Source organism: Panicum virgatum, chromosome 9K (assembly GCF_016808335.1).
Source record: "Panicum virgatum strain AP13 chromosome 9K, P.virgatum_v5, whole genome shotgun sequence".
Lineage (NCBI taxonomy): Eukaryota > Viridiplantae > Streptophyta > Magnoliopsida > Poales > Poaceae > Panicum > Panicum virgatum.
The window spans coordinates 8,387,988-8,412,605 of record NC_053144.1 but is presented as its reverse complement, the minus strand read 5'-3'; the positions used below and the strand labels follow the sequence as shown (position 1 = coordinate 8,412,605).

The window sequence follows — 24,618 nt, the reverse complement described above, 5'->3', positions numbered from 1 at the left end:
GGCGAGCGGCATGGCGGGCGGCGCGCGTCGTGTGGCGCACGCGCGCGTGCGCGCGTGGAGCGCGTGGGGTGGCTGGGTGCGGGCGCGCGCGCGTGTGGGTGAGGAACAGGGTCGGCGCGCGGGCGTCGCGGCTCGGTGCGCCGAGCGCGTTCGTGCGTGCGCGCGTGCGCGTGCGCGTGGGCAGGCCGGGGCGGGACACGCGCACCGGGGCAAGGTCGGGGAGCGGAGCCGGGCGTGCGCGGCCGAGCGACGCTCGGGAGCGTGCGGAAGGAGAGGGAGGAGGGAGAGAGAAGGAAGGGAGGAGGAGGGAAAAAAGAAAAGGAAAGAAAAAGGGAAAAGGAAAAAGAAAAGAAAGGGAGGGGGAGAGAGAGAAAGAAAGAGAGAAAGAGAGATGCACCGGCGCCGATCGCGGCGAGCGGTCGCACGTGGCCGACAGGCAGCCGAGCGGCGCGGGATGAGACGACGACGAGGAAAAAGGCGGAAAAAGAAAGATGGAACGATGATTGAAGTCGGATGTCAGGACAGCGGAAATTCTAGGAGGGGATTAGGGTTTAGGGTTAATTGAGCTCAACAATGAAATAATTTTGAAAATAATTTAGCGAGTGATTTATTTAGTAAATTTTCCGGGATGTAATCCCATCCGTCCAACCCCTGCACTTCCTCCCCGCCTCCGACGCCTCCGCCTCCGCCTCGACCGGGGTTCAGATTGATCTCCTCCATCTGTGCATGCGTCGGTCCCGGCGTCTGCTCCTGTGGCGGCTCGTCTCCCCTCCAGCCGGTGCCTGGTGTCCGTGGACTGACACTGGTACACGGGCGAGATGCTGGTGCGCTTCGCGGTCGTGCTGGGCGGGTGCAAGTTCGAGGCCGCCGTGGCATGCGCCGAGGGGTCCGGCCGCGTCACTGTCTCGATGTCGAGGACGCCGACGGCGCTGCGGTCAACGTTGAGGGGTCCGGCACGCTGCGGCTCCTCGCCGCAACGATGGAGGCATCCAGGAGGGGAGGGGAGCGGGACCAGGAGGAGGCCAAGAGGCGGTACCTTGAGTTCATGAGGCGAAAGAAGGGGAGGAAGGAGAGCGAGGCGCGACGCGAGGCGCTCGTGGACCTGTGCTGCTCCACCGCCAGCGCTGCCGTCGTGCTCTCCTACCTCTCGCCGCGGTCGCGCTTCGGTGATCGGCACCTGCCTGCCGGCCGCCCGGAGAGGGCGGCCGCTGGATGTAGAGCTGCAATGTAAGGGATTTTCTTTGTTTCTGCATGCTCTGATCTATAGTTTCTTGATATCAGCAAGGTGAGAACATCTTCACCTAATTCCCTTGATCTATTAGTGGATTCTTGACGGTGTGCTTGGTGTGCTTGTCATGGCTCGATTACAGGCTCTTTTGCCTGTTTATACGTGTTACATGTAGACATGGATTATTTTTGTCCTATTTTCTCTATGTTTCTTCGCAGCATTTGATCTGACTGAGCCCCCAGGTACATGTAGGTAACTATGCTTGTGCGTAGCTGCGGTGATTTTGTTTAGACTTAAGACTATTGCCCAATTGCCATAATGTTCTGGATGGGAATATGATTACTTGTTCAATGTACAGTTTCATTTCATAATTTTCAACAATTCATTTCAATCCCTATCCTTTTGGTTTGCAGGAGTTGGTCAAGAAATGGGGATCCTGAGTTGAATATGATATCAAATCTTGTGGACCCGGATAAAATTTGTAGCGACGCCAGATTGGAGCGGGTGAGGTAATCTCAGTTTCGTGAATTTCTTAATGAACATAGCATCTCACTACTTTTTTATAGCCACAACATTCGGTACATGAGATTATAACCAATGATACGTTGTGCAGTTGTTTCAGAGCTTAGAGACAGATCTAGAAATCCCAATGATTTAGAGTTGAGTAGAAGTGAAAAAAATGAGAACAAGTGAACAACAATAGGTATGTGTGTGTTCTCTGAGGATAATACTATTCAGTTTCAAATAATCTGTGTAGGTGTATAGATTGATAAATTAGCATGCCGGGGCTTTGCCCAGTGTGTAGAATATTCCTGGTACACTATACTTCTTTATTCTCTTTTCAATCACCTGATGTAAGAATGAATAATATATTTATATTATAACATTCAAGGCTTCAAGCTACTTGGGTTCAGTAGGTTTCAAGAATGAATGATTAGTATTGGCTATTCCCATAAATGATTCGTAGTGTTGGGTCATCCCCATGTGGTGAAGATTTTTTACTTTTAGAAACTTTTTTGGAGTGGAGATGGCTTGATTTGAGATCATTGCAAACTGAGAGGACAGACTCAGGCCCAAAATTAGATCCTAGCTTAGGCATTGTTGAGCTTCTTGTCCAAAATAGATGATAACTCTGAGCCTAAGATATACCCAATTGGTATTTAAACATTAATTATTACAGCTCAGGATGAAAATGAAAATGGTTGTTCCATATTCAGTATATGGATCTTTCAGGCAAAAGAAAAATAACTTATCCACAATTTGCAAGTGGGATGTCTCTCTAATCTTTAAATATCACTAGGATGATGGAACTAGACGTGTCTATGTGGTTGGTGCTCGTGCTGCAGCTGGTTTGATTTTAACTGTTGCCAGTGAGTTTTTCACGGAATCAGGGCAGACACTTGTACGTGGAACTCTAGATTATTTACTAGGAATGAAAGTTTGTCTAATCACATCTTCAACAGTGACAATAATTAGATAAACATCTGGTTAGATAGTAATCCTATAGATGCTCGGAATAAAACGGACTGAAAGGGTTCTTCCAACTGGAACCTCTTTGACGATTGTTGGTGAGGTAGTATTTGCATCACTAATTGGTCTATGTTTTGTTGCATTACTTCTTGTTGACATGTCTAATGTATTATGTTTTGTCTTTTCCTTTTGTTTATTATTATTTTATAGGAACAGGCCATTAAAGATGATGTTGGAACTGTTCAAATTCAGCAACTAGACAAAGGACCATTTTATGGATCACCAACTTATCTTGAATCTTGGAAAATGGTCCAGGTAGGAAAAATCTTTAGAACAGTATTTGTCTTAGTTATGGTCTCGTGATGCTAATAGCATGTTCTGATAGGTTATACCAGCTTGCTTCCATTTCCTTTGCAACATTTGGTGTCTTCCTTCTTGCAAAGCGTGCAGCATTTTCTAGAAAGAAAGCGCCGGCATGAACTGCAGAAAAGGTGTCTAGCTCCTAACAGCAGTTCCTTTTTGGACATTCAAATGAACAGAGTGTTAGAAAAAGTAGTGGCATTCTTCAAATGTTCAGAAACTTTTAATAGGGTTGTCTCTCTTTTCTGGTTATGGCTTGGGACTCGCATCGTCTTACATTGTTACTTTTTATTTTGTGAGAACTGCATGGGTGATGCTGAGTGGTCTTGTAATTTATGCCTTTCTATTGAAATAAACCCCACATGTGCAGCTTGTAGCTAATGCAAACATAAATTTTTTGTTGAGGTTACATGAAATTGGAAAGGACAATACCAATACAATAATTCCTCTGATCATAAATATGAGGTCCATTTAGGTTTGTCTTAAGTCAACCGGTCTAACTTTGACCATCATTATATAATTTGTATAGATTGGTAGCATAAGATTGGCATTATTATATTCATTATGAAATATACTTTCATGATATATGATATTGTTATATTCATTAGAAAATATATTGTTATAATATATAACTCTTTTTATTTGAGATATTCCATAGATATTGCAAGTAAAATTATAAAGGTTTGACTTAGGATATATTTAGATGGACATCGCTTCTCTGTTGTACTTGACTACTTGCTAATAAAGGGTAGCACCTTCATGGCGACAAGTATTGACAATGTTGATTTGAATTTTTTCTTTCTCCAGAACAAGGCCCAGCTTGTTGTCATTGCTCATGATGTGGATCCGATTGAACTTCTGTGCAGGAAGATGGAGTTCCCTTACTGCATTGTTAAAAGGAAAGGCTCTCCTTGGATCGGTACGTTTTCTACACTGTGATTTGAGGTTGGTGACTTGATCAATGGTTGTCTGAAATGAACGCTGAAACTTTACAAATAATGGCATGCAGATTGTTCACAAGAAGACCGCATCCGTGCTGTGCCTTACCACTGTCAAGAATGAGGACAAGCTCGAGTTTAGCAAGATCTTGGAGGCAATTAAGATAGGAAAGAATGGCATATTGTGATCTGATTGGTATCATGTGGTTATGATCCCTCTTAAAATGACTCGAATTGTACTCCAGACAAACCATCTTGACTGTTTATTTACACACTATAATGCTGGATAGACACCTTTGATGGATAGTGTACCCACGCTGCTCAAATGTTAGCATATTAACCATGTATTTATTCCCATATGATGTGATTTTGTGTTGAAATTATCCTATACCCCCTTCATTTTTTATTCACATATTGTATTGAATTTGTCCCAAGTCAAACTTGATTAACTTTGATCAAGTCTATAGAGAGATATAACAACAATTATACTATCCAACATATGCACTATTAATATATATTTTATGGTCAAAATAAATTTGGTGTTATAAATATTATTATTTCTTTCTGTAAGCTTGACTTAGGACAAACTTAATACGACATGTAAATAAAAACAGAGAGAATACTGTGCATGCCATTCATCACATTTCATTACTTTTGATTTACTTATGCTTATTTGTTCATTTTATTACCCTCTATTTACTTATATTTAATTGTTTAAACAGTAGGGCGCGCATCGCGCACCTAATGTTCTAGTTAATAGCAAAAGTGTGCAATGGTTTACCCCCATCGGAACTGCTGTATCCAATCAGAAAGGCTCGATGGCTTCTTCATCCTTTCATCAGTAAGGGGCAAAGGCTTTGACAAATAGACGTGTGACTTCGCCTAGTAGTGTACTCGTGTGTGAGTAATGCGCACTTGTGCGTGGATTATTCCAGGAGACATTATTTATATTATGTTTATTCTAGTCTGCATATTCCAGGAGACAGTATTTATATTATGCTTGATCTCGTCAATAAAACTAATATGCTAGTCAACCAACTCGAGCTACAATTCATAGCACTCGGCTCTTCACGATTTTCACACAACTTGGAATCTAGGGAATACCTTAATCTCTCACTTATTTTTTTTTTCATTCATATATAGTACTAGTAGTACTTGCCCGTGGTGACTGTTCTGTGTGTGTGTGTGTGTGTCTCTAGCGCTGGGATTTGAGCGGTGTCGTAGAAAATAAAATTAGTCTGGCGGCAGAGATCTCTTTTGTCTGTTACATGAAAAATGGATAAATCGTGCTATGAATCAAGTCAAATGACACATTCGCCCCCGCACGAAGAGCTCCACGAAGCCGGTCCACACACAGGAGACAGGACACAGCCGAACCCCCGACGCCTGCCGCCCTTTGATGGCTTTCGTAAACGGGGTCCATTTGGCTGCACCACCTCCGTTGACGAGAGCATGCCGGCAAAGCCCCGAGGCGCCACACGCTCGAATCCCACCACCACCCGCTTCGGAGTTCGCGCCACCCCAACCGCGCCGCCGCGACCCCCCAGAAGGCCAGAAGGCCAGAGCCCGAGCGCGTGCCACCCGTGGCCGTGACGCGGTGCGCCTGTGATCCGCATCGCGCGGAGACATGCAACGCTCGCGCTCAAATACGGGGAGGGGACTGAGTCCATTCCACGCCGTCGAGAGAAATCCTAGCCGGGCCGCACCGCACCGCGATGCAGGCGCGGGTGGTGGAATCCATGGAGGACGCGAAGCAGGCCGTCCCGCCGGAGCCGCGCAGGGTGCTCCCGGCGGGGATGCTCAAGCTGTCCCTGGGGTTCCTGCTGCTCGGCGTCGGGGTGGGGCTGTCCGCGTTCGGCCTCTTCCTGGCGCGGCACTCCGAGGCGGTGGCGGCCGCCGCGCCCGCCCTGTTCCGGCCGTGCGTCGGGGCGCCGGAGGAGGAGGAGGCGCTGGAGCGGTGGATCCGGCCCCCCGCCCGCGCGCGCCACGCCATGGCGGACGAGGAGCTGCTCTGGCTCGCGTCGTTCGCGCCGCGGGCGCGCGGCCGGAGCGGCGGCTACCCGTTCCGGCGCGTGCCCAAGGTGGCCTTCATGTTCCTCGCGCACGGCCCGCTGCCGCTGGCGCCGCTCTGGGAGCGCTTCTTCCGGGGGAACGAGGGCCGCTACTCCATCTACGTCCACACGATGCCTTTGTACCGCGCCAACTTCACCTCCGACTCCGTCTTCTACCGCCGCCAAATCCCCAGCAAGGTTAGCTCCTCGCCTCCCTCTGGCTTCTGGCCTTACAGAAACAAACTCCAATCGATCGCCAGGATTGCCCATTGAGATAGAGTACATCACAGTTGAACGACTTTGAACGTGATCTGACAAGATGGTCACTAAATATACTCCCTCCTTCCCCGTTTATAAGGCATGGTGGAACATGACACGGTCTTCTAAACAACACTTTGACCATTTATTTATCATATATTATATCACTTTTGATTATAAACTTATAATCATTGTAAAATATATTTGATTATGAATCCAATCATATGAAATTTGCATTATAAAAATAAAAATTTAATAGTCAAATTATTGGTCAAAGATGACAAGGTTTGAATCTTGATATACGTGTATGCCTTATAAACAGGGAAGGAGGGAGTATATACCTATTTAGTCTGTCACTTTAAAAGATGGATTAAAGGACCATTTCTAATTAGGAGAGTATTTATCTACTGAACATTTAGGGTGGTAGTTAGTAATGCGCCAGCCAATCCCATGGACAAAGTTGTGATTTCAACCTCATATTAGGAACTGGAAGAACATAACTAGATTTTATTTTCGAGAAAATCGCTCATTTCTGTGATGCAGGGGTGTCAAATTAAGAACTAGAAGAACATAACTAGATTAATAACTTTGTACATTAAAAGTTCTGTCTATGATGTTTCTTGCAGACCTCATAGTTATTCATTTACTAGTCGATTCAGTGGTTGTTATTGTACTACTTGGATGTTACAGTATGTTTTTTATCTAAAAATTGTACTGCTTTGATGTGTTACAATATGTAAATCATATGAACGTTGAACGAGCACATATCTCTCTCGTTGCTGCACGTACAGCTATTTGATCAACTGGAGAGGTCATTTCTGTCTGTTTTCTCTTGTATTGAGATTCCCTGTTGGCATACTTGTTTGAAATAATGTTCACTGATTGCAGAATGTGGAATGGGGTCAGATGACTATGTGTGACGCTGAGAGACGTCTGCTTGCCAATGCATTGCTGGATATATCCAACGAATGGTTTGTGCTAGTGTCCGAGTCATGCATTCCTCTATTTGATTTCAACACAACTTACCAGTACTTCCAGAATTCAAGCCAAAGCTTTGTCATGTCGATTGATGATCCCGGAAGAGATGGGCGGGGCCGGTACAATTTAAACATGGCCCCCGAGGTCGAGCTTGAACAATGGCGCAAGGGCTGGCAGTGGTTTCAGGTCGACAGAGAGCTTGCCGTTGCTATAGTCGGGGACACGGTCTATTATCCCAAGTTCAAGGAGTTCTGCAGGCCTGGGTGTTACGCTGACGAGCACTACATCCAGACGATGCTCACGATTGAAGTTACTCATCGCCTTGCCAACAGGACGGTTACCTGGGTGGATTGGTCAAGAGGCGGCCCAAACGCAGCGCATCCAGCCACGTTTGGCAGAGGTGATATCACGGAGGAGTTCTTGAGGGGGATTCGAGAGGGCGGGGCTTGTATGTACAATGATCAGAACTCGACGATGTGCTTCCTGTTCGCTCGGAAGTTTGCTCCAAGCGCGTTGGAGCCATTGTTAGAATTAGCACCCACAGTTCTCGGTTTTGGTTAACATCGTTTTTATATGTTTGTAATCAGTGCCTCCTGTAATTCTTTATTAGATCACTGTGGATTACTACATTTTTGGAGATATGTCGGTGGAAGAATTGACGAAACCATGAACGCTGGCCAGTCCCACCTGATTATTTTACACGGATTTTTTATTTGTACGGTGAACCGATAATGGATCACAGGAGAACTTTTCTCTAGGATTATTATGATCCTGTATTTTCTTGGTTCATTGGAAGGTTTTAATGCAAATTTTCGACAATTATGTGTACTAATGCGGTGGAATTGTGCTAATCCGATGGAAAATGAAGTTGAGTCTCGCAAGAGGCGGATTGTGCTCATGTGACTTCGTTCTTGTGCTCACCACCAGCAGAAGAGAGATCTAGGTGGAGTAGTCTAGTGGTTCATGAGGTGTGGTTGAATAGTTGAATACTCCTAGGCACGTTCTTAATGGAACAGGTTACAGGTATGATTAGTCAACCCGGCAAGCATCCACTCCTCCTCCCAGGTCTCGGCCAATTCCTGACTGCTGTCTACTTCACCAATCCTGAAATCTACCTAAATAAAACCTGGGCCCCCCTCAGTGAGGCCGGTCCACGCACACCGTTCTCACACAGGCGAACCCAAACCCTTGGTGGCTTCCATAGACTGGGTCGATGGAACTGGACCACCTGACCACCTCCGTTGATGGGAGCAAACTGCCAAAGCCGGTGAGCAGCCTGGGCCACACCAACGATGCGTCGATGCCCCTGAGGCCCCGATCCGGCGTCGCGCCGGCCTTCACGCTCGAATCTGGGGGATCCCACGGGCCACGGCCGCTGGAGAACTCCTAGTCGGCTAGCCCCTGGCCGCGCTGCAGGCGCGGATGGCGTCCATGGAGGACGGCGTGAAGGAGGCGCGGCAGGGGCAGCACAGGCTGTTCCGGTGGGGGATGCTCAAGGTGTTCCTGCTGCTCGGCGTGGCGCTGTCCGTAGCCGGCATGCTCGTGGCGCGGCACGGGCACGCGGTGGTGTCGGTCGCCGTCCGGCCGTGGCTGGGGTCGTCCCTCGCCGCCGCCGCCGCCGCCGCGGCGGCGGAGGGGCTGGAGCACTCGATGACGGACGAGGAGCTGCTCTGGCGGGCGTCGTTCGCCCCGGGGATACGGCGGTACCCGTTCCGGCGCGTGCCCAAGGTGGCCTTCGTGTTCCTCACGCGCGGCCCGCTGCCGCTGGCGCCGCTCTGGGAGCGCTTCTTCCGGGGCCACGAGGGGCGCTACTCCATCTACGTCCACGCGCTGCCGTCATACCGGGCCAACTTCACATCCGGATCCGTCTTCTATCGACGCCAAATCCCCAGTAAGGTCAGCTCGCCTCCTTAGCTTGTCTGCTCTAGACTGTTTCATAGCAAAAAGGATTGTACATTGAGCTGTACTGTACTGCTTGCTCAATGTTTTTTCATACTAAAATTCCGGTTGAGCGATGATGTACTGAACTACTTACTCAATGTGGTTTCTCTAAATGCCTAGTAGTTTGTACGATGTGAGCTTCATGGAGGATTTCATGACATTAAATATTATCAATTTTGCTGACATTTCATTCATTTGAAATATCATCACAGGTTGCAGAATGGGGTAAGATGACAATGTGCGACGCTGAGAGGCGTCTACTTGCCAATGCCTTGCTGGATATATCAAATGAATGGTTTGTGCTTGTGTCCGAGTCATGCATTCCTATATTTGATTTCAACACTACATACCAGTACTTCTTGAACTCAAGCCAAAGCTTTGTCATGGCGATTGATGATCCCGGACCATATGGACGGGGGCGATATAACTGGAACATGACCCCTGAGGTTGAACTTGACCAATGGCGCAAAGGCTCGCAATGGTTTGAAGTCAACCGGGAACTTGCTATTGAAATTGTCAAGGACACGGTTTACCACCCAAAGTTCAAGGAATTCTGCAGGCCTAGCTGTTATGCTGATGAGCACTATGTCCAGACAATGCTCTCGATTGAAGTTCCGCAGGCCCTGGCTAACAGGAGTGTTACTTGGGTAGATTGGTCCCGAATTGCTGCACATCCAGCAAGGTTTGGTAGGAGTGATATCACGGAGGAATTCTTGAGGGGAGTCCGAGAGGGACAGACTTGTATGTACAATGATCAGAATACAACATTGTGCTTCTTGTTTGCTCGGAAGTTTGCGCCAAGTGCATTGGAGCCATTGTTAGAGTTGGCACCCACTGTCCTCGGTTTTGGATGATCTATGTTTTAGAGACTTGCTAGATTTAATGCGACTTAAATCGCGCAATACCTAGAATAGGGGGTTAGGTTTAGCAAAGGATGTGGGTGGGTTTTATCTGGATTATGGAATTTTAAATCCAAATGTTCTAAATAGATCACCATGTTTTAACCGGTGCCACCTGTAATTTTTATATTGGATCATTGTTGGATTACATATATGAATAATTTGTTGTATGAAAACATGCTCGGTGCCCACCTTCGCTTGATCACAAATATAATCTTTTCTCTTGTATTACATGCTTAGTGGACTGTGGATATATGCTTTGTACAGTACACTGGAAGTTGATTTGAGAGCTTCTCACTTGGATTTGTACCTTGTATTCTTTTTAATGTGAAATTGTGAGGATAAATACTGAAGAAGAGCAAAAGCATGAGCTGTACTGGAGATATCCATATCTCTATCTGTTTCCATCCAGAAAAACCTGTGGCCTTCCGTTCCTCAGGACTTGCAAATATCCAGTGTAGCAGCTTACTATTGGGAGACTGATGGATCCAATCTGAAGCCCGATAGCTTCAGCTTCATCCTCATCGGTCAGTGGCGAAACATCTCCAACAAGCCGTCACCTTGGCTCAGAGGAATGGAATTAGCAGGAGGTGCCTTCTGATGCTGCTGACATCCACTGCCGCCATACGAGACGGCAGTGAATCAAGGAAGGCTCTACTGCAACTCTGCGAGGTGAGCACTGGTGAGGTGCACACCACTGAGCTCACCAGAATGTCTCCAGAGGTGAACGCCATATTAAATCCCGTTACATCCTCAATAAACAACTATGAAGTACAATGTTCGAGCTCTCTAGGGTGACATCCTTCAAGTATGGAGGTATGGCTATGATATGGCAGAGAAGTGAGCGTCGTACTGTCAAGCTTGTTGTTTACATGGTGGATCTGGCAGAGCAAAATGACACTGAGATTTAACGAACTCGTACATGTTCTCATCATTGGATTCAACACCCCATTATCAGGCAACTCTGTCCTGGTAACTCACTGGACACCAACACAACTACAGACTCTGGTGCATGGTCAGCCACAACAAAAGACCACTTTTACAACTCAGACACATTGTAGATTGCGTACGAGCAACTGAGTTTCAAGCCCAAGGGCAGTGGGAGACAGCAAGCATTTACATCATTTGAGCTTTAGTCTCTCTAATCAATACTCCAAGAGGCGATCTGTCCTTGCCCGGTTCACTAACAGCATTAGGCGATTCAACAATGATGCATTACATTCCCATTGACGCCAGCTGCTCAAGGCCATTCATGCATGTCACCGTTTCAGCATGTTGAGCATTTATCAGAGGTTCAGCTGCACCTGCCCCTACGGCTACCACCAGTCCTATATGATCCCGGATGACAAACCGAGTTTAGATGAACAACAATTATTCCAAGCCAAAATTTCTCGAAGTACCTTCAGAAGTGCATGTACCTTTAGTGTCAAACATGCCGAGGCGCATGATTCACAGCTCTGTACAATCTTCTATTCCTTGCAAAGAAATTATCCATAAGCAACATGTATTAGATCGTATTCTTCAATATTCCTTGCTGATGAGTGACAATCGTATTTTATTTCAAGTCCAAGTTTAAGAAATTCCTAAAGAAAATATGTGGCAACAGAGCCATATTACATGCAAAATTTACTTACCCAATTGGTAAGACCAATATTGCAGTAGCGGTTTGACCGAGCTTACAGAAAATAGTTGATAAATCACGAAATATATATCAAATATTTGTATTCTTCTATATAAAGTTGGTCGAACTTGAGATGGTTTGACTTAACACAAACTAGTTTTTTGGAACAGAGAGAGTAAATTGGAATTCAGATCTGCAAACCTACAGAGGCAGGATGTTTCCCACGTCAAACTGTCATAAACTTCTAACCAGTGCCTATGGAAAAACCACAAGCTTTAATTAGAACATTGTGTATGCCCAACAAGCAAGCCGGCAAATCATCTATGGACCCATGACAGTAATTGGAGCTGGGCATATATTTATCTCCAGGAAAGAAAACATTCAGCAGTTCAACCTCACCATCCTCACCATACACTTCATCCTCAAAAAGGTAATATACATTCCCTTGCTTCACCCCAAGCTCCCAAGCAGAGTATGATGCTGTGAAATGTAGTCTACCCAAGAAGAATACCTGGTCATAGAGACCATCCACCATCGACCATGCAAGCCTCGAGAAATCCATTTTGTACAGAGTAATACTGGAGAGAGAATCTTGAATCTGAACAACTAGGAAGAGCCTTCCACGGGACTCGACCAGATGAGGGAATGCAAACTCCCAACAGTATTGTGGGACAGGCAATCTCTCAAACTTTAGCGTGGAAAATGTTGGATTTGGAATGAACTCGAGAACACCAAGTTCTGATGACGACATCTCAAAATAGAACTTCCCCTCGACTGCAGCTATACTTCTTATTTGGAACCTTTCAGAATGGCCAAGAATCACCGTGGCAGGTCCATCATTCGATATTCTTGTTCTTTCCCCATTGCAGTTGCCTTTGAACACAAATTCTGATGAAGCTTGTCTATGAGAACTCTGATGTCCACGCTCTTCTTCACGTTGCTTTTTTGATGACATGATGAAAGGAAAGCGTGTTTTTTCAACAGTGATACTATACTCATGCCAGGTCCATTTCTTGCCTCCAACATAGCAAAACCAGATTTGAGGTTCATCAGCATCAACAACTAAAACCACACAGCCAGGAGAAACGGGTTCAGATGAGAGCAAACACTTGCAGTTTTGGGGTAAGTTCTTTTCCAAGGATGGCAGTTCAACCTTCTCCAGATTTGCAGGATTCCATACGTCAGCGCGGAATGAAATCATATCTAGTGTGAGTAGCCAGCATTGAGGAGTTGCCCAACACCTAGTCTTTGGCATATGATATGTACTTCCGTCGATTGACAACTGCTTAAACATGCTTTCAAAAACTTGAGACTCTTTTATTGTAGGGCCACAACAGATGGAAGCATGCACTTTCTTCATCAGTTTCTCCATTGCTCGATCCCGATTCAGCTGATGACTCAGACAGTTTTCCTAACGACAGCAGGAATATGCATTAGTGTTGAACTGTTAATGCAAGAATCAGGCACACCATGCAGAACAAATTAATTTTCACTAAGCATAGATCCATACAATACGTTATACAAGATGGACATCGTGCATATCTTGTAACTCATCTAAAGTTAACATCTCCATTACCATTACCAAGAAAGGCCTTTTCTGTTAAGATGACCCGTTCACCACAATAACTGTATTTAGAAGTGCATGCAAAATGATAGAATAGAACAGTATATAAAATGAAGAGGTGGGGAAACAAACACAAAATTTCAGCGTTCATCATACTTAATTACAGTTAAAAGCAAGACATCTAGTATGGCTACTATTTCCCATACATAGTCAAAGAGAGAGAGACCTAAAAATCATTCTTTTAAATCATCTGAAATAAAAATATGTATCTATTCTACAGTTGGACCCCACTGCACTCAAACTACAAAAGTTTTCTCAACAATGGCCACGTTTGGTTCACGCTACGCTACGCTACGGGAGAATCTTCTATGCATGAAGTAGTAAATGCAGTCAATTTGCAAAACCTTTTCAGGAATGGGTGTAACTTTTCGCGACGAATCTAATGACGATAATTAATAGACAATTGGCTACAGTGATGCTACAGTAACCATTCTCTAATCGCGCGGTCAAAAGGCTCATTAGATTCTTCAGGGTTCCTAGCGCGGGGTTCTGAAGTTAGTTTTGTCAATTGACTTTGTTTGATACTGTAATTAGCGGTCAAAGTATCACCATTCACTAGCATAGCGCAAACCAATCAGGGCCAATCTCGTGAATTTAGACGATAAATAAAAGGAAATTATGGTCGCACAAGAAATTGACTAGACCGCCCAAAAGTACAATCGTCGACCTTTTCATTTGCTCTTGGAACAGAGTTAACAGTCTATAAACTGACAACAAACCTCAAATTTGCAGCTAGCCTAGCTGCAAGCATGGACGCACGCAACTGGAAAGAAACAATTGGCTCACCACGGGAAATTAATAGATCGACGAAGATGAGAAGGAGCCCTGCCCGTTATGCGGTTCCGGCGCTTGTGGTGTCGGAAGCTTGCTACGGAGACGCGCGGTGGCGGCGGCGGGTCTCGCGATGAACGCAATAATATAGGCAGCAGCCGCCGCCCTAGGTGATCGAGATAGAATCGATATTGGGGGAATAATTTGCAGGCAGTACGTGTTGTGGGTGGATTGCGAATCGGGTTTTCGCTATACAGAAAAGGCTTTCTCTGGAGGCGAACCTAAACAAACTGCATGTATTTAAATCCGCATAGCAAACTGAATCGGAGAAGAGGATGAGGGGAGATTTGGTTTTGGTTGAGAAAGGAATAAAAAATGTAATGAGGAAAATGTATTTGAACAAAGTATGATGTGCCCTATCAGCCAGAGTCTCGACCTTGCCCAAAATCCAAGCTGTAGATTTTTGCCGCTATTTCAGGGGGTGCAATTAACCCCTCTCACATTCACCCCTCTCACAGAGTGGCAAATCACCTCGTAAGGATGGCAAAAAGTTAATTATACCGTGGAAAATGTCCCTATCTGTTTCCATCCAGAACAACCTGTGGCCCTCCGTTCCTCAGGACTTGCAAATATCCAGTATAGCAGCTTACTATAGCATCTAGCAACACTGCCCAATGGCTCGGCCACAAGGGGGACTGATGGATCCAATCAGAAGCCCGAGCGCTGCAGCTTCATCCTTTCATCGGTCAGCGGCGAAGCATCTCCAGCAAGCCGTCACCTTGGCTCGGGGGAATGGAATTAGCAGGAGGTGCCTTCTGACGCTGCTGACATCCACTGCCGCAATACCAGACGGCAGTGAATCAAGGAAGGCTCTACTGCAGGGTGAGCACCACATTAATAAGACTTTACTTGCTTTGAGCTAGTAATATCAACGGTTGATTTGCTATCCACCTAGGATGTGTCAGTAATTAGCTTGTGGGTTCGTACACGCAGAGTATCTGAAGAAATCAAAGGACAACAAAGAAAAGAATGACAAGGAGGTATGCTGCCATCTCTCAGTTCCTTTTTCCTTAGTATCCCATCATTATTCCAACTGATTGAGAAAAATGGCTGAATCATGTCACAACTCACAACTCCCGAGCAAACAAGGCGACTTTTGAGCAAGACTGACTACGGATTTAAGCAAAGGAAACTAGAAGTATCAGAATAAACTTTTACTAGTCTAGGAACATGAGTGTTGAAGTAAAGTGGTCCAAATGATGGGCTCGGGGAAAATTTAACCTTGCAATGTCATTTAGGTTTGTTGCATACTATTTTGCAGTGAATGCTGGAGTAGTTCATTGGCTCTGAAGGCTGAAGTGAATGTCTCCTGACTGAAAAGGGAAGCGAACCTCTGCGCTAGTTGCAGGCCGAATCTAAAGTTTTGCAGAACGTCTATTAAGTATTAATTAACTCGTTCGAGTACGAAGTTTCATGTTGCTGTACATCTTCGTAGTAATAATCTAGTACAATTCTGAAACAACTCGAGGTTCAAAGTTTGCTCCCACATCCATAACAACTCAGTGGTTGGTACGCTTTTTCTCCTGCAAACGTGAATTGAGATAGGAAATATCAACTGGCGATGTCATTCATATGCCGTGTAGAACTGCCAATGATGGTCCAAATTCAAAAGGGCAGCCGTCATTTTTCCCTTCTAATAAAAACTAAAAAGACGCTGCCACTGATCTCTGCTGTGTTTCTCATGTTCTAGAGGCTGGATGACTACTACAAGAGGAATTACATGGACTACTTCGGGCTCATCGAGGGCCCGGCCAGAGAGAAGAAAGAGGAGGAGCGCACGGAGTCGGAGAAACGGATCCTCGAGTGGCTTGACAAGAACAAGTAGTCAATGGCCAGGACAAGGGAGCTGAAATTCTGACAGCCTTCCTCCAGTTCTTGCTAATTGCTATAGCTATGGCGCTTTGTGTAAGAAGCATACTGGCTGAAGCCTAAGTCTTGAAGGTCAATTTCTTAATAAAAAAAATTGACTCGCTATCCACGAGTAGCTGGAAGATATCCCACGCAGAATTGTGTGGCTCACCATTTGTTAATTTGGACATTCTAGGTGCAGTGATAATAAAAGAGTTAAAAAGGTTTCGCGAAGCAAGTGAACCAAAGTGTCTGGGTGGTGTAGTTGGTTATCACGTTAGTCTCACACAAAGGTCCCCAGTTCGAACCTGGGCTCAGACATTAGTCTTTTTTTTTGACATTTTTCTCTATTTTCTGGCTTGCCATCCTTTTTGTCCCCCCAAGGTTCTGGTTTGCTATTCTGTATGTGCCTTCCTTGCACTCTGTGTTGTATGCTTCTTTAATTTCCCTGAACAAGTACGTTCTTCTTCAAACCTGCCTGCCACTCCCGAGTACAGCATTCTTAACCGAGGAAATGAACGGGTACCGCTAATTTACGGTCAACCGTACGGGAGGCTCCCGTACGGTCGATTTCTCTATAGCATTTTTTTCCGTTTTTAGAAAAAAATTTGTTGTTTTCTGACGAAAAAAAATTCAGACATTTTTTTATGAGTCAAATAATTTTTCAAAGTGAAAAATTGGTGGGTAAAAAAAATTCAAGAAACAAATTGGTGAGATAAAAAATTTTACAAGAAAAATTTTGACAGAGAGAAATTTATCAAATGGAAGAAACAAAAAAAATATACATAAAAAAAACTACCCGGCGGAGCTCGCCGCCGGAGGCCAGCGCCCTCGCCGCCGCCGCCCTCGTCCTCCACGAGCTTCCTCGCCGCCGCCGCCTCCATCCTCCGCGAGTGCCGGAGGAGGGGGGAGTGGGGGAAGACCCTGCCGCGGCCGCCTCCGGCGAGCACTAGGGCTGCGAGCCGCGGTCACCATCCCGCCCGCGCGCTCGCCGAGCGAAGCTCGCGTCCCTGCTAGAAGAAAAAGACAGAGGCCTGCTAGATCTAGGCAGAAAGAGAGATAGAGAGAGGAGACGGAAGGAAATGCGAGAAGATTCTGGCCGTGGGAGGAGGTAATCACGTGGGTCGTCGGGCCCACCACGTGGCGCGGGTCGTCGACCGTGAGTTGCCCTGCTCCCGGTCGACTGTAGAATCAGCATTGCGGAAATGAACTAATGAAGCATCCTTTCCCTTCCAGCTTATAAACAAAGGCCTTGGGACTTCAGCCGCTGCCGCAACCATCACACACCCGGCAGCCGGTCGCTCGACCAATACCGGAATACCCGAACAAAACACACACACACCACCACCACCACCGCCGCACTCAACAATCAACATCATCCTTCCTGCCCTAGGATCCAGCTTCTTCAGCCTTCTTCTCCAACTCTCCAACCAGGCGTCACCCTTCAGACCACGGCATCCAGTATACAACGGTTGGCCGGCCGAGCTACGACCAGGACGCCTAACACTTTGACTTAACGCAGCACAGCTTCTGTCGCCTGCTAATCATCAAAGGGATCGAGTTCAAAAATAAAAATCATCAAAGGGATCCCATCAATAAAATCCCGCGGGCAACATAGCCGGATAAGGCAGTCTAGTGGGCCACGTGAGCGCACCACCGAACCAGATCCCCCCTGCCGTTTTTTTTCACTGGCGCACACACTCGTGGCACGCGCGGCGCACCTGCGGGCCGTAGAAAATGCCCGCGCAGGATCGCGCGCGGCAGATGATGCCTGGCTGGAGCCCGCACCCGGCCGCTCCAGCTCGCGCCAGTGCTCGGCGGGTGGCGACGGCCGCGGCGGAGGCCGGCGACATTTGGCAGCGGCGGGTTTGGCCAGGGGGGGTGGGGGGAGCCCCGAGCCGGAGTGGTTGCGTTAAGATTAGGCGTGGTTGGGTTAGGTGGCCCACAACGGCGCCGTGTCCCTGTTCGGTGACGCTGATCTGATGCAACGCAACGCAGCCGACCCGACCCAATCATTCGCCCGACCGTCGTCGTCCAGCTCAGTGCCCCGCATCATTCTCCCCCGCCTCCTCCCCTCGAGCGCGCGGCGGCGGCCACGCGGCCGGCACGGCGACCGGCGGTGGCGCCCGGTGGCCGACCGCCGGTGATGGTGGTGGAGCAGGAGGCGAGTCGCGCGGCGCGGCGCTGTCACTCGTGATGGGAACTCGGGGACGTGTGCGGTTCAGGATGGACAGAGGAAAAACCCCCAAGCCAAGCACGCGCGCGTACACCACCTGTATGTACGGGCGCGCGAGCTGGGTACGAATTCATACGGCTCGCGTAGAACTTGGGCGTGCTCGTACTTGATTCAAATTTCTTCCCTCAGAAGGCCGATTAATCAACGGCACATTTAAGCGCGGCTTGCAGCGATTGCAGGAGTAGTTTGCCAAAAAAAAAAAAGAAACCAGGAGTACACGACTTCACCATCAGGGGATTTCGTGCTGCTCCCACCTCTGAAAAAAGGACAGGAAGTTAGGGGGGGCGCTCAACGGAATCCGCAGAACGAGATGTGTCGGGGACCACGGAGTGCTAAAATCACCCTTAAAAACGCAAACACATATTAGGCAACTGAGCCCACGAAGACCTACGGCCTCCTTCCAATCTGGAAAAAAAGGAAAGAACTCAAAGAAGTCCAGCACGCGGCCCATCCGCACCCTCCTCGGACCCGCGGGGTGATCTCCGTCTCGCTCGAGGGTAGCGAGCCTACCCTCAAGGAGGCGAATCGTCCCCGCCTCGCTCAAGGGTAGCGAACCTACCCTCGAGCGGGGCGAATCATCTCTGTCTCACTCGAGGCCACCCCTCGATGAAAGGGACAAACGGCCCTTCCGCACACCCACCCGTCGTACGGAGGCATTAAATGACAACCACTCCTCCACAGCGCCCAGGACAGACGGTGTCAAGCCGTCATTCCCCACAGTGGCTGTGACCGGAGTCCTGTCCGCCAACTCCAGTCACTACTCTGCCATCCCGGACGCTGTGGCAACACTGTGAGAATCTGCGACGTGGTACGAGACGTGCTCAGCACAGCTCCCGTTACTATTCTGCCAACTCCTACTGTCCGGACTCCACCTCACCACACCAACGGCCCCGGACCCGTCCCCTGCTCGGGAAGGGTCCGGCGTCGCCACGTGTCCCCCAAGGGGGATGCTCAGCACTAGCAGCCGGAGGCCCGGACCTCCCCCCCTCGAGGGGTCCGGAACCTCCACGTGACTCCCGGACCTCTTAGCGCACGCGCTAGCACTCCACCCATGGGGGGCCGGGGCCGCCACGTGCCCACTAACGCTGGCGCACATATATATGCAAGACCCTAGCCTGCAGGGCCCACGGAACGCCGCCACGCCACATCTGGAAGACGGTACACCCTACAGCGACGACCACGCCGCCTGCTGGGGCTGTCAGGATGCCGGCGCGATCTCCGCAAGGCCGAGGACGATGCCCAGGACGACTGTCACGCCCGACGCCATGCCCCACAGTGTACTTCCCACAGTGCTCGACCACTGCACCCCCGTGATTCGGGGGAAAGACGACGATTTCCACGATCCCCTGCGCGTGTACACCGTCCCTCCTTGTGTCTATAAAAGGAGGAGGCGGGCTTCCTTTAAGGGTGTCGCGGTCAGAACCATACGATAGTACGCGACACTCAGCACCACTAAGCCTCCGATATTGGCACACGCCTCAATCAACTCCTTTTCTAGCAGAGACTTGGGAGCCCTCCCTCTCTCGCCTCGCCTGTACCCCCTACTACAGGCACCTCCGGTGCAAGTAATACAGTGCCCTCGCACACCCCCTTACTGGACGTACGGTCCCGCGGCCGGAACCAGGATAAACCCGTGTGTTACTGTGTTGCCTCTTGCATCAACATTTGGGACGAGTAAACACGCAGCATTACTAGTTGGGTCCGGACCGCCGGGTCAGGACACCGACAGTTGGCGCGCCAGGTAGGGGTGCTGCGTGACATTTCTCTTTTGTTCCCATTTGATCTCCGGGGATGGCGAGCAGATCCAACCCATTCCCCATGGGCGCCTCGGATCCGCTCCCAGCGGGATATGTGATTTGGTTCGGGAGTCTTGACTTCGTCGCGACCGGCGACGGCCACGGCACGGACATCCTCCAGTCCAGAGCCAACTCCGACACGCCGACACCACTGTCCCAGCGCGGGAGGCGCCCGCGCCGACACGCGCGGCGAGTGCGCATGGCGCGGCGCGGAGCGGCTCGCCTTGCCACCCCCACATGGGTCGAGGCAAGCGGGTCGCAGTCCGGCGCCGTGACGGAGGACGTCGTCACCTCACCATCACCGACTGCAGGAACGGCTCGCCCTGCCTCCCCCACACGGGTCGAGGCTGGCGGGTCACAGCCCGGCGTCGTGGCGGAGGATGTCACCGCTTCACCGCCACCGACTGCAGCGACGGTGCCTTCCGAGGAAGGCGCGACCGTGACGTCGCCCCTTCCCTCCGGGACGCACACCCCCGCTGCGACCCACACTTCATCCGTTAGCACCACCGTGAGTGCGCACGAGGATCTGCCGGGTTATCGTCTCATCTCAATCCACGACCTCGCGGCACCGCCACTTGACAGCTCGTACCCCGACTCCTCGGATGAGGGGTACGTCTTCGTGCGCGAACGCGTCGCCCCGGACTTCTCCGGAGTTCGCGATCGCGAAGCACTCCTGGCATTCCAGGTGTGGCAGACTACTGCTTCGCCTGCTCCGACGACTCCAGCGAGGAGGACTACGATCTCGTCCGAAAGTTCTCCATGGTCGAGCTGGCGGAGCGGGGCAATGACGCGGCAAACGTCACGGCGGACTCACCGACGAACCGACCAGTTGAGCCACCGAGGAACTCCACTACGCCAAGAGCAGCTACTCCGACGAACCACGCCCAAAGCTAACGTTTGGAACATTCAGGCTAAGCTACGTCGCTTCTATCCTTGAAATTCCAAACCCTTTTGTACACTGTTTGTACTCGTATTTCCATGAATAATAAAGGAGTACAATTTACTTATTTATTTTCTGGGAACCTTCCGAACCCTCGGGAGCTCGGATGCGCACGAACACTGAGGTACACTCGGCTTTACCCTAGACAAAGCCAAGCCAAGCCTCCCTCGGGGGCTACTACGGGGGGAACCCCCGAACATCCCCAAAGCATCGCCACCGTTTTTCGAAAAAATTTCGTATCTAAGATTCTCGTATACTTAGAAAAATGGATGCGAGGCGTAAGCGACTACGGTACGGGGCCGGCTGAGCCGCGGGACCGCCTACGCCTCCGTAATACGGCATCTCCACTCACCACCCTACGCCTAATTTGCTTATGAATGCGAAATTCCTCGCAGAAATTTATCTAAGTCACATACGAAAGCACGAAAACTTAGTAACAAAAATGGCGCGCACGAACGCACAAGGCCTCGAGCGGCCAACACTGTCGGTTTACATTAATCTGTCTTCTCGCATAGAAACATGTTCAAGGTAAATTGCTAATCCGACTGCGTGGGCTCTATGAGCCACCGACTGTTTACAGGTCTCCCTCTCCGTCGCGTATACCCTCGAGGGCCACCCTTGGGGGCTACACCGTCTAAGGCAAGCCGGCAAACGAGAACAGCGAAGTCTTCACCAATGCTTGGAACATACAGCAGCTACGTCGCTTCTATCCTTAGAGTTCCAAGCTATTCGTACATCGTTTGTACTCGCATTTATGATTTCTCGAAACAATAAAGGAGTATGCTTTACTTGTTTATTTTTTGGGAACCTTCCGGACCCTCGGGGGCTCGGATGCACACGAACACTGAGGTACGCCTGGCTTTACCCTCGGCAAAGCTAAGCCTCCCTCGGGGGCTACTACGGGGGGGGGGGGGGGACCCCGAACGTTCCCAAAAAATCGCCAACATTTTTTCGAAAATTTTTCGTATCTAAGCTTCTCGCATAATTGGGAAAAACGGACGCGAGGCATAAGCAACTACGGTACGAGGCCGGCCAAGTCGTGGGGCCGCCTACGCCTCCGGGATATGGCACCCCCTCACCACCTCATGCCTAAGTCGCTTATGAATGCGAAATTCCTCGCAGAAGTTTACCAAAGTCGCATGCGAGAACACGGAAATAGAGTAGAGAAAACGAGGGCTCGAAAGCACAAGGCCTCGATGGGCCACACTGTCAATTTTACGATAAAAAATTTCTTAATTCACAAGTACAATTACGACAAGTACTAATTCATTACATGGGCTCCGAGGCCCAGTCTCCCTACAGGTTATCATCCCCCCTTTGCAGGTCTGCAGCAGCATCGAATTCGGCTATCGGGGGGATGTCAGCTTCAAGCTTCCCGGCCAGGACTGTGGCGAACTCCTCGGCGGCTGCGTCGGCGTCGTCAATAATAGCGGATGCCGCATCTGCATCGGCGTCGTTGGGAACGATGTACCCCGACGACACCCTTTGGAGGTCCATGATATAGTGCGTCGAGGCCACGGCGAGGGCTCGCAGGACATCGAGGCGGAAGGTGCTCTTGGCGTGCTCGGCGATCCGGCCACCTAGCGCTCGCAGGCGGCTGATCACCGAGCTACCAGACATGGCGCCCTCCCCCTCGAGCTCCTGGCACACTCTCACAGCGGTCCGCTCCAGGTTAGCGTACTCCGCCTGCGCCGCCATGAGCGCGGTGTTGACTGCCTCCTTCGCGGCAGTCTCGTCTGCCACTCTCTGCCTCAGCTCTAATCAAAGGAATCAAGATAAGCTGTGAAAAATTAGAATCCAACAACAGCGAAATTTCGAGCACACACCCACGATATTCTTCTACGCCTCCTCCTGCTGGACTCGGGCGGCCTCCTCGAGTGAAGACAAGGAGTTCTCCTTCTCCTTGAGGGCGGCCTCTGCATTACGGATGGCCACCTCCTTTCCCTCGAGGGCTTTGCCCTTCTCCTTAAGGGTCCCGGTGAGCGTGGCGACGGTCGCCTTCTCGCGCTGGAGCTCGGCCTCCTTGCCTTGGAGCTCGGCCTCCTTGCGCTGGAGCTCGGCTTCCTTCTGCTCGAGCGCCGTCCTAGTGCGCTGCAGCTTGGCGGTTTGCGCCTCGGCTTCCTGAGCCTTCTGCTCCGCTGCGGCCCTCTGGACGTCACGCTCGCCGGTGGTCCGCGCCAGCTCCTCCTCTAGCGCCTGCTGACGCGCCCCCAGATCCGTCATCTTGGTGTTGGCGTCGATATTCTGGAGCACCAAGCCAGCATTGTGCTACCCAAGCCAGCGCACCTAGGAGTACAGCCGGGTCATCTCGGCGCTCTTTTTGCGCGAGATGTCCCTCAGCCGCTGCAAGTGGAAAGGCGTGGGTAAAACACACGAAATCAAGGCCAAACACGAATGATTCCCGGGAGGGAGCCGCTTACCTGACTGATCTGGTAATCCGTCGTCCTATGGAGCTCCAGGGCGCGATCGAGGTGGTTCAGAATCTGAGCGCCGGCCTCGATCTGCGATTGCCAGACGGCCTCCTCCTCCTATTCGTCGCAGAGAAACTCCAGGGGGGCCCCGGACTGGATGATTGCCCCGTGATGGGGCCCCTCGGACGTCCCCGCGTTGAGCACCTCCTCGCAGGCCGACGTAAACTCGGCGATCCGGTTAGCGGCGCTTGCCGCAACAGCGGGGTCGATGTCCCTCGAGTCCCCGAACTCCGCGCTGCTATCCGGCAGCTGCACCACAGGCACCACGCTTTCCGGCGCTGCCTGCACCGTCGTTGCCGCAACGACACTCTCGTCCCGAGCGTCTGCAGGCACTGAGACGCGGGTTTCCTCCGCCACCGGCGCCCTCAGCGCCGACTCCTCCTCCTCCATGACGCCCTTGACCCCAGCCCTTGGGGGCTCGGGGACGAGGGTCTCCATCTCCGTTTGGCTGGCGGGGCGCTCCTGCGCGTCCCCACCAGCTCCTCCTTCTGCGACCGGCCGGGCGGCGCTATCCGCGTCGCCCCGACCAGCCTCGACTTCGACGTCCGGCCGGGTGGCGTCATCTGCGCCGCCCCGGCCAGCCTCCCCCATGACGTCAGCCTGAGCGGCTGCTTCAACGCCACTCTGGCCGGCATCGCCCCCATTCCCCGGCGCTCGAGACTGTTGGGCCGCTCGGGCCCCTTGAGTCATCGCCTCCCGCAGCTTCGCGGCCTCCGCCACAATATCTACGACGGGCGGGGGCTGCGGCACCGTGTGCGGCGTGGCGCGCGCCCAGGTCTTGAGGGCTTTGGCTGGCGCGAGCGGTGCTGCATCCTTGGCAACAGCCCCGGAGCTGGAAATCGGCGAAGAAAGGCTGAGGATTAGCAGGATTGGGGGATCGATTAAATGAACGCAAAGAATAAAACCAAAACCACTTACCCGGACCGGGCGCTCATGCTGCGTTTGCCCGTGCCGCTCCTTCGGGCCCGCGGCACACTGACGCCCCTCAACGACTGATCCGAGGGTGTCGTCCTCGGGTCGGCCTGAAGCCTCGAGGCCGTCTGCGTGGGCGTCCCCGCGCTCGCCGCGGACCCGTCGCCGCCCGTCGACATCGCGGGCGCGGGGATCCCCTCACCCGTCGCCGGCAGG

General features: G+C 50.4%; 5 protein-coding genes across 26 annotated transcripts; 4 read left to right on the top strand and 1 right to left on the bottom strand.

The window, feature by feature from the left end:
- The first annotated feature begins 638 nt into the window (after window positions 1-638).
- LOC120649875 lies at window positions 639-4,384 on the top strand. Of its 8 annotated transcripts, XR_005665413.1 has the most exons (7): window positions 639-1,227; window positions 1,642-1,737; window positions 1,986-2,801; window positions 2,909-3,013; window positions 3,084-3,189; window positions 3,866-3,977; window positions 4,068-4,384. XR_005665413.1 is itself a non-coding variant. In XM_039926790.1 (5 exons), exons 1-4 carry the CDS (start codon window positions 875-877, stop codon window positions 3,952-3,954), a joined length of 579 nt encoding a protein of 192 aa, XP_039782724.1. In that variant the 5' UTR covers window positions 639-874; the 3' UTR covers window positions 3,955-3,977; window positions 4,068-4,384. The 8 variants fall into 8 exon arrangements, 2 of the variants coding, with proteins under 2 accessions (XP_039782724.1, XP_039782723.1); XR_005665408.1 differs by lacking the exon at window positions 1,986-2,801 and having other exon boundaries at window positions 1,642-1,732; window positions 3,094-3,189; window positions 3,925-3,977; XR_005665410.1 differs by lacking the exon at window positions 1,986-2,801 and having other exon boundaries at window positions 1,642-1,732; window positions 3,925-3,977.
- Window positions 4,385-5,458: 1,074 nt separating this feature from the next.
- LOC120648506 (glycosyltransferase BC10-like) lies at window positions 5,459-7,993 on the top strand. Its single transcript, XM_039925268.1, has 2 exons — window positions 5,459-6,245; window positions 7,194-7,993. Exons 1-2 carry the CDS (start codon window positions 5,712-5,714, stop codon window positions 7,842-7,844), a joined length of 1,185 nt encoding a protein of 394 aa, XP_039781202.1. The 5' UTR covers window positions 5,459-5,711; the 3' UTR covers window positions 7,845-7,993.
- A 527-nt stretch (window positions 7,994-8,520) lies between these two features.
- On the top strand, window positions 8,521-10,354 carry LOC120649873 (glycosyltransferase BC10-like). Its single transcript, XM_039926787.1, has 2 exons — window positions 8,521-9,179; window positions 9,437-10,354. Exons 1-2 carry the CDS (start codon window positions 8,706-8,708, stop codon window positions 10,076-10,078), a joined length of 1,116 nt encoding a protein of 371 aa, XP_039782721.1. The 5' UTR covers window positions 8,521-8,705; the 3' UTR covers window positions 10,079-10,354.
- Window positions 10,355-10,970: 616 nt separating this feature from the next.
- On the bottom strand, window positions 10,971-14,710 carry LOC120649871. 15 transcript variants are annotated; one of them, XR_005665404.1, is made up of 5 exons: window positions 14,155-14,569; window positions 12,256-13,155; window positions 11,950-11,999; window positions 11,542-11,598; window positions 10,971-11,451 (listed from the first exon to the last, which is right to left on the bottom strand). XR_005665404.1 is itself a non-coding variant. In XM_039926785.1 (4 exons), exons 2-4 carry the CDS (start codon window positions 13,114-13,116, stop codon window positions 11,440-11,442), a joined length of 924 nt encoding a protein of 307 aa, XP_039782719.1. In that variant the 5' UTR covers window positions 13,117-13,155; window positions 14,155-14,569; the 3' UTR covers window positions 10,971-11,439. The 15 variants fall into 15 exon arrangements, 5 of the variants coding, with proteins under 5 accessions (XP_039782719.1, XP_039782717.1, XP_039782720.1 ...); XR_005665405.1 differs by having other exon boundaries at window positions 11,542-11,592; XR_005665398.1 differs by having other exon boundaries at window positions 11,758-13,155.
- An 11-nt stretch (window positions 14,711-14,721) lies between these two features.
- On the top strand, window positions 14,722-16,281 carry LOC120649874. The gene is made up of 3 exons (XM_039926788.1): window positions 14,722-15,021; window positions 15,133-15,179; window positions 15,890-16,281. Exons 1-3 carry the CDS (start codon window positions 14,814-14,816, stop codon window positions 16,022-16,024), a joined length of 390 nt encoding a protein of 129 aa, XP_039782722.1. The 5' UTR covers window positions 14,722-14,813; the 3' UTR covers window positions 16,025-16,281.
- The last annotated feature ends 8,337 nt before the right edge of the window (window positions 16,282-24,618 follow it).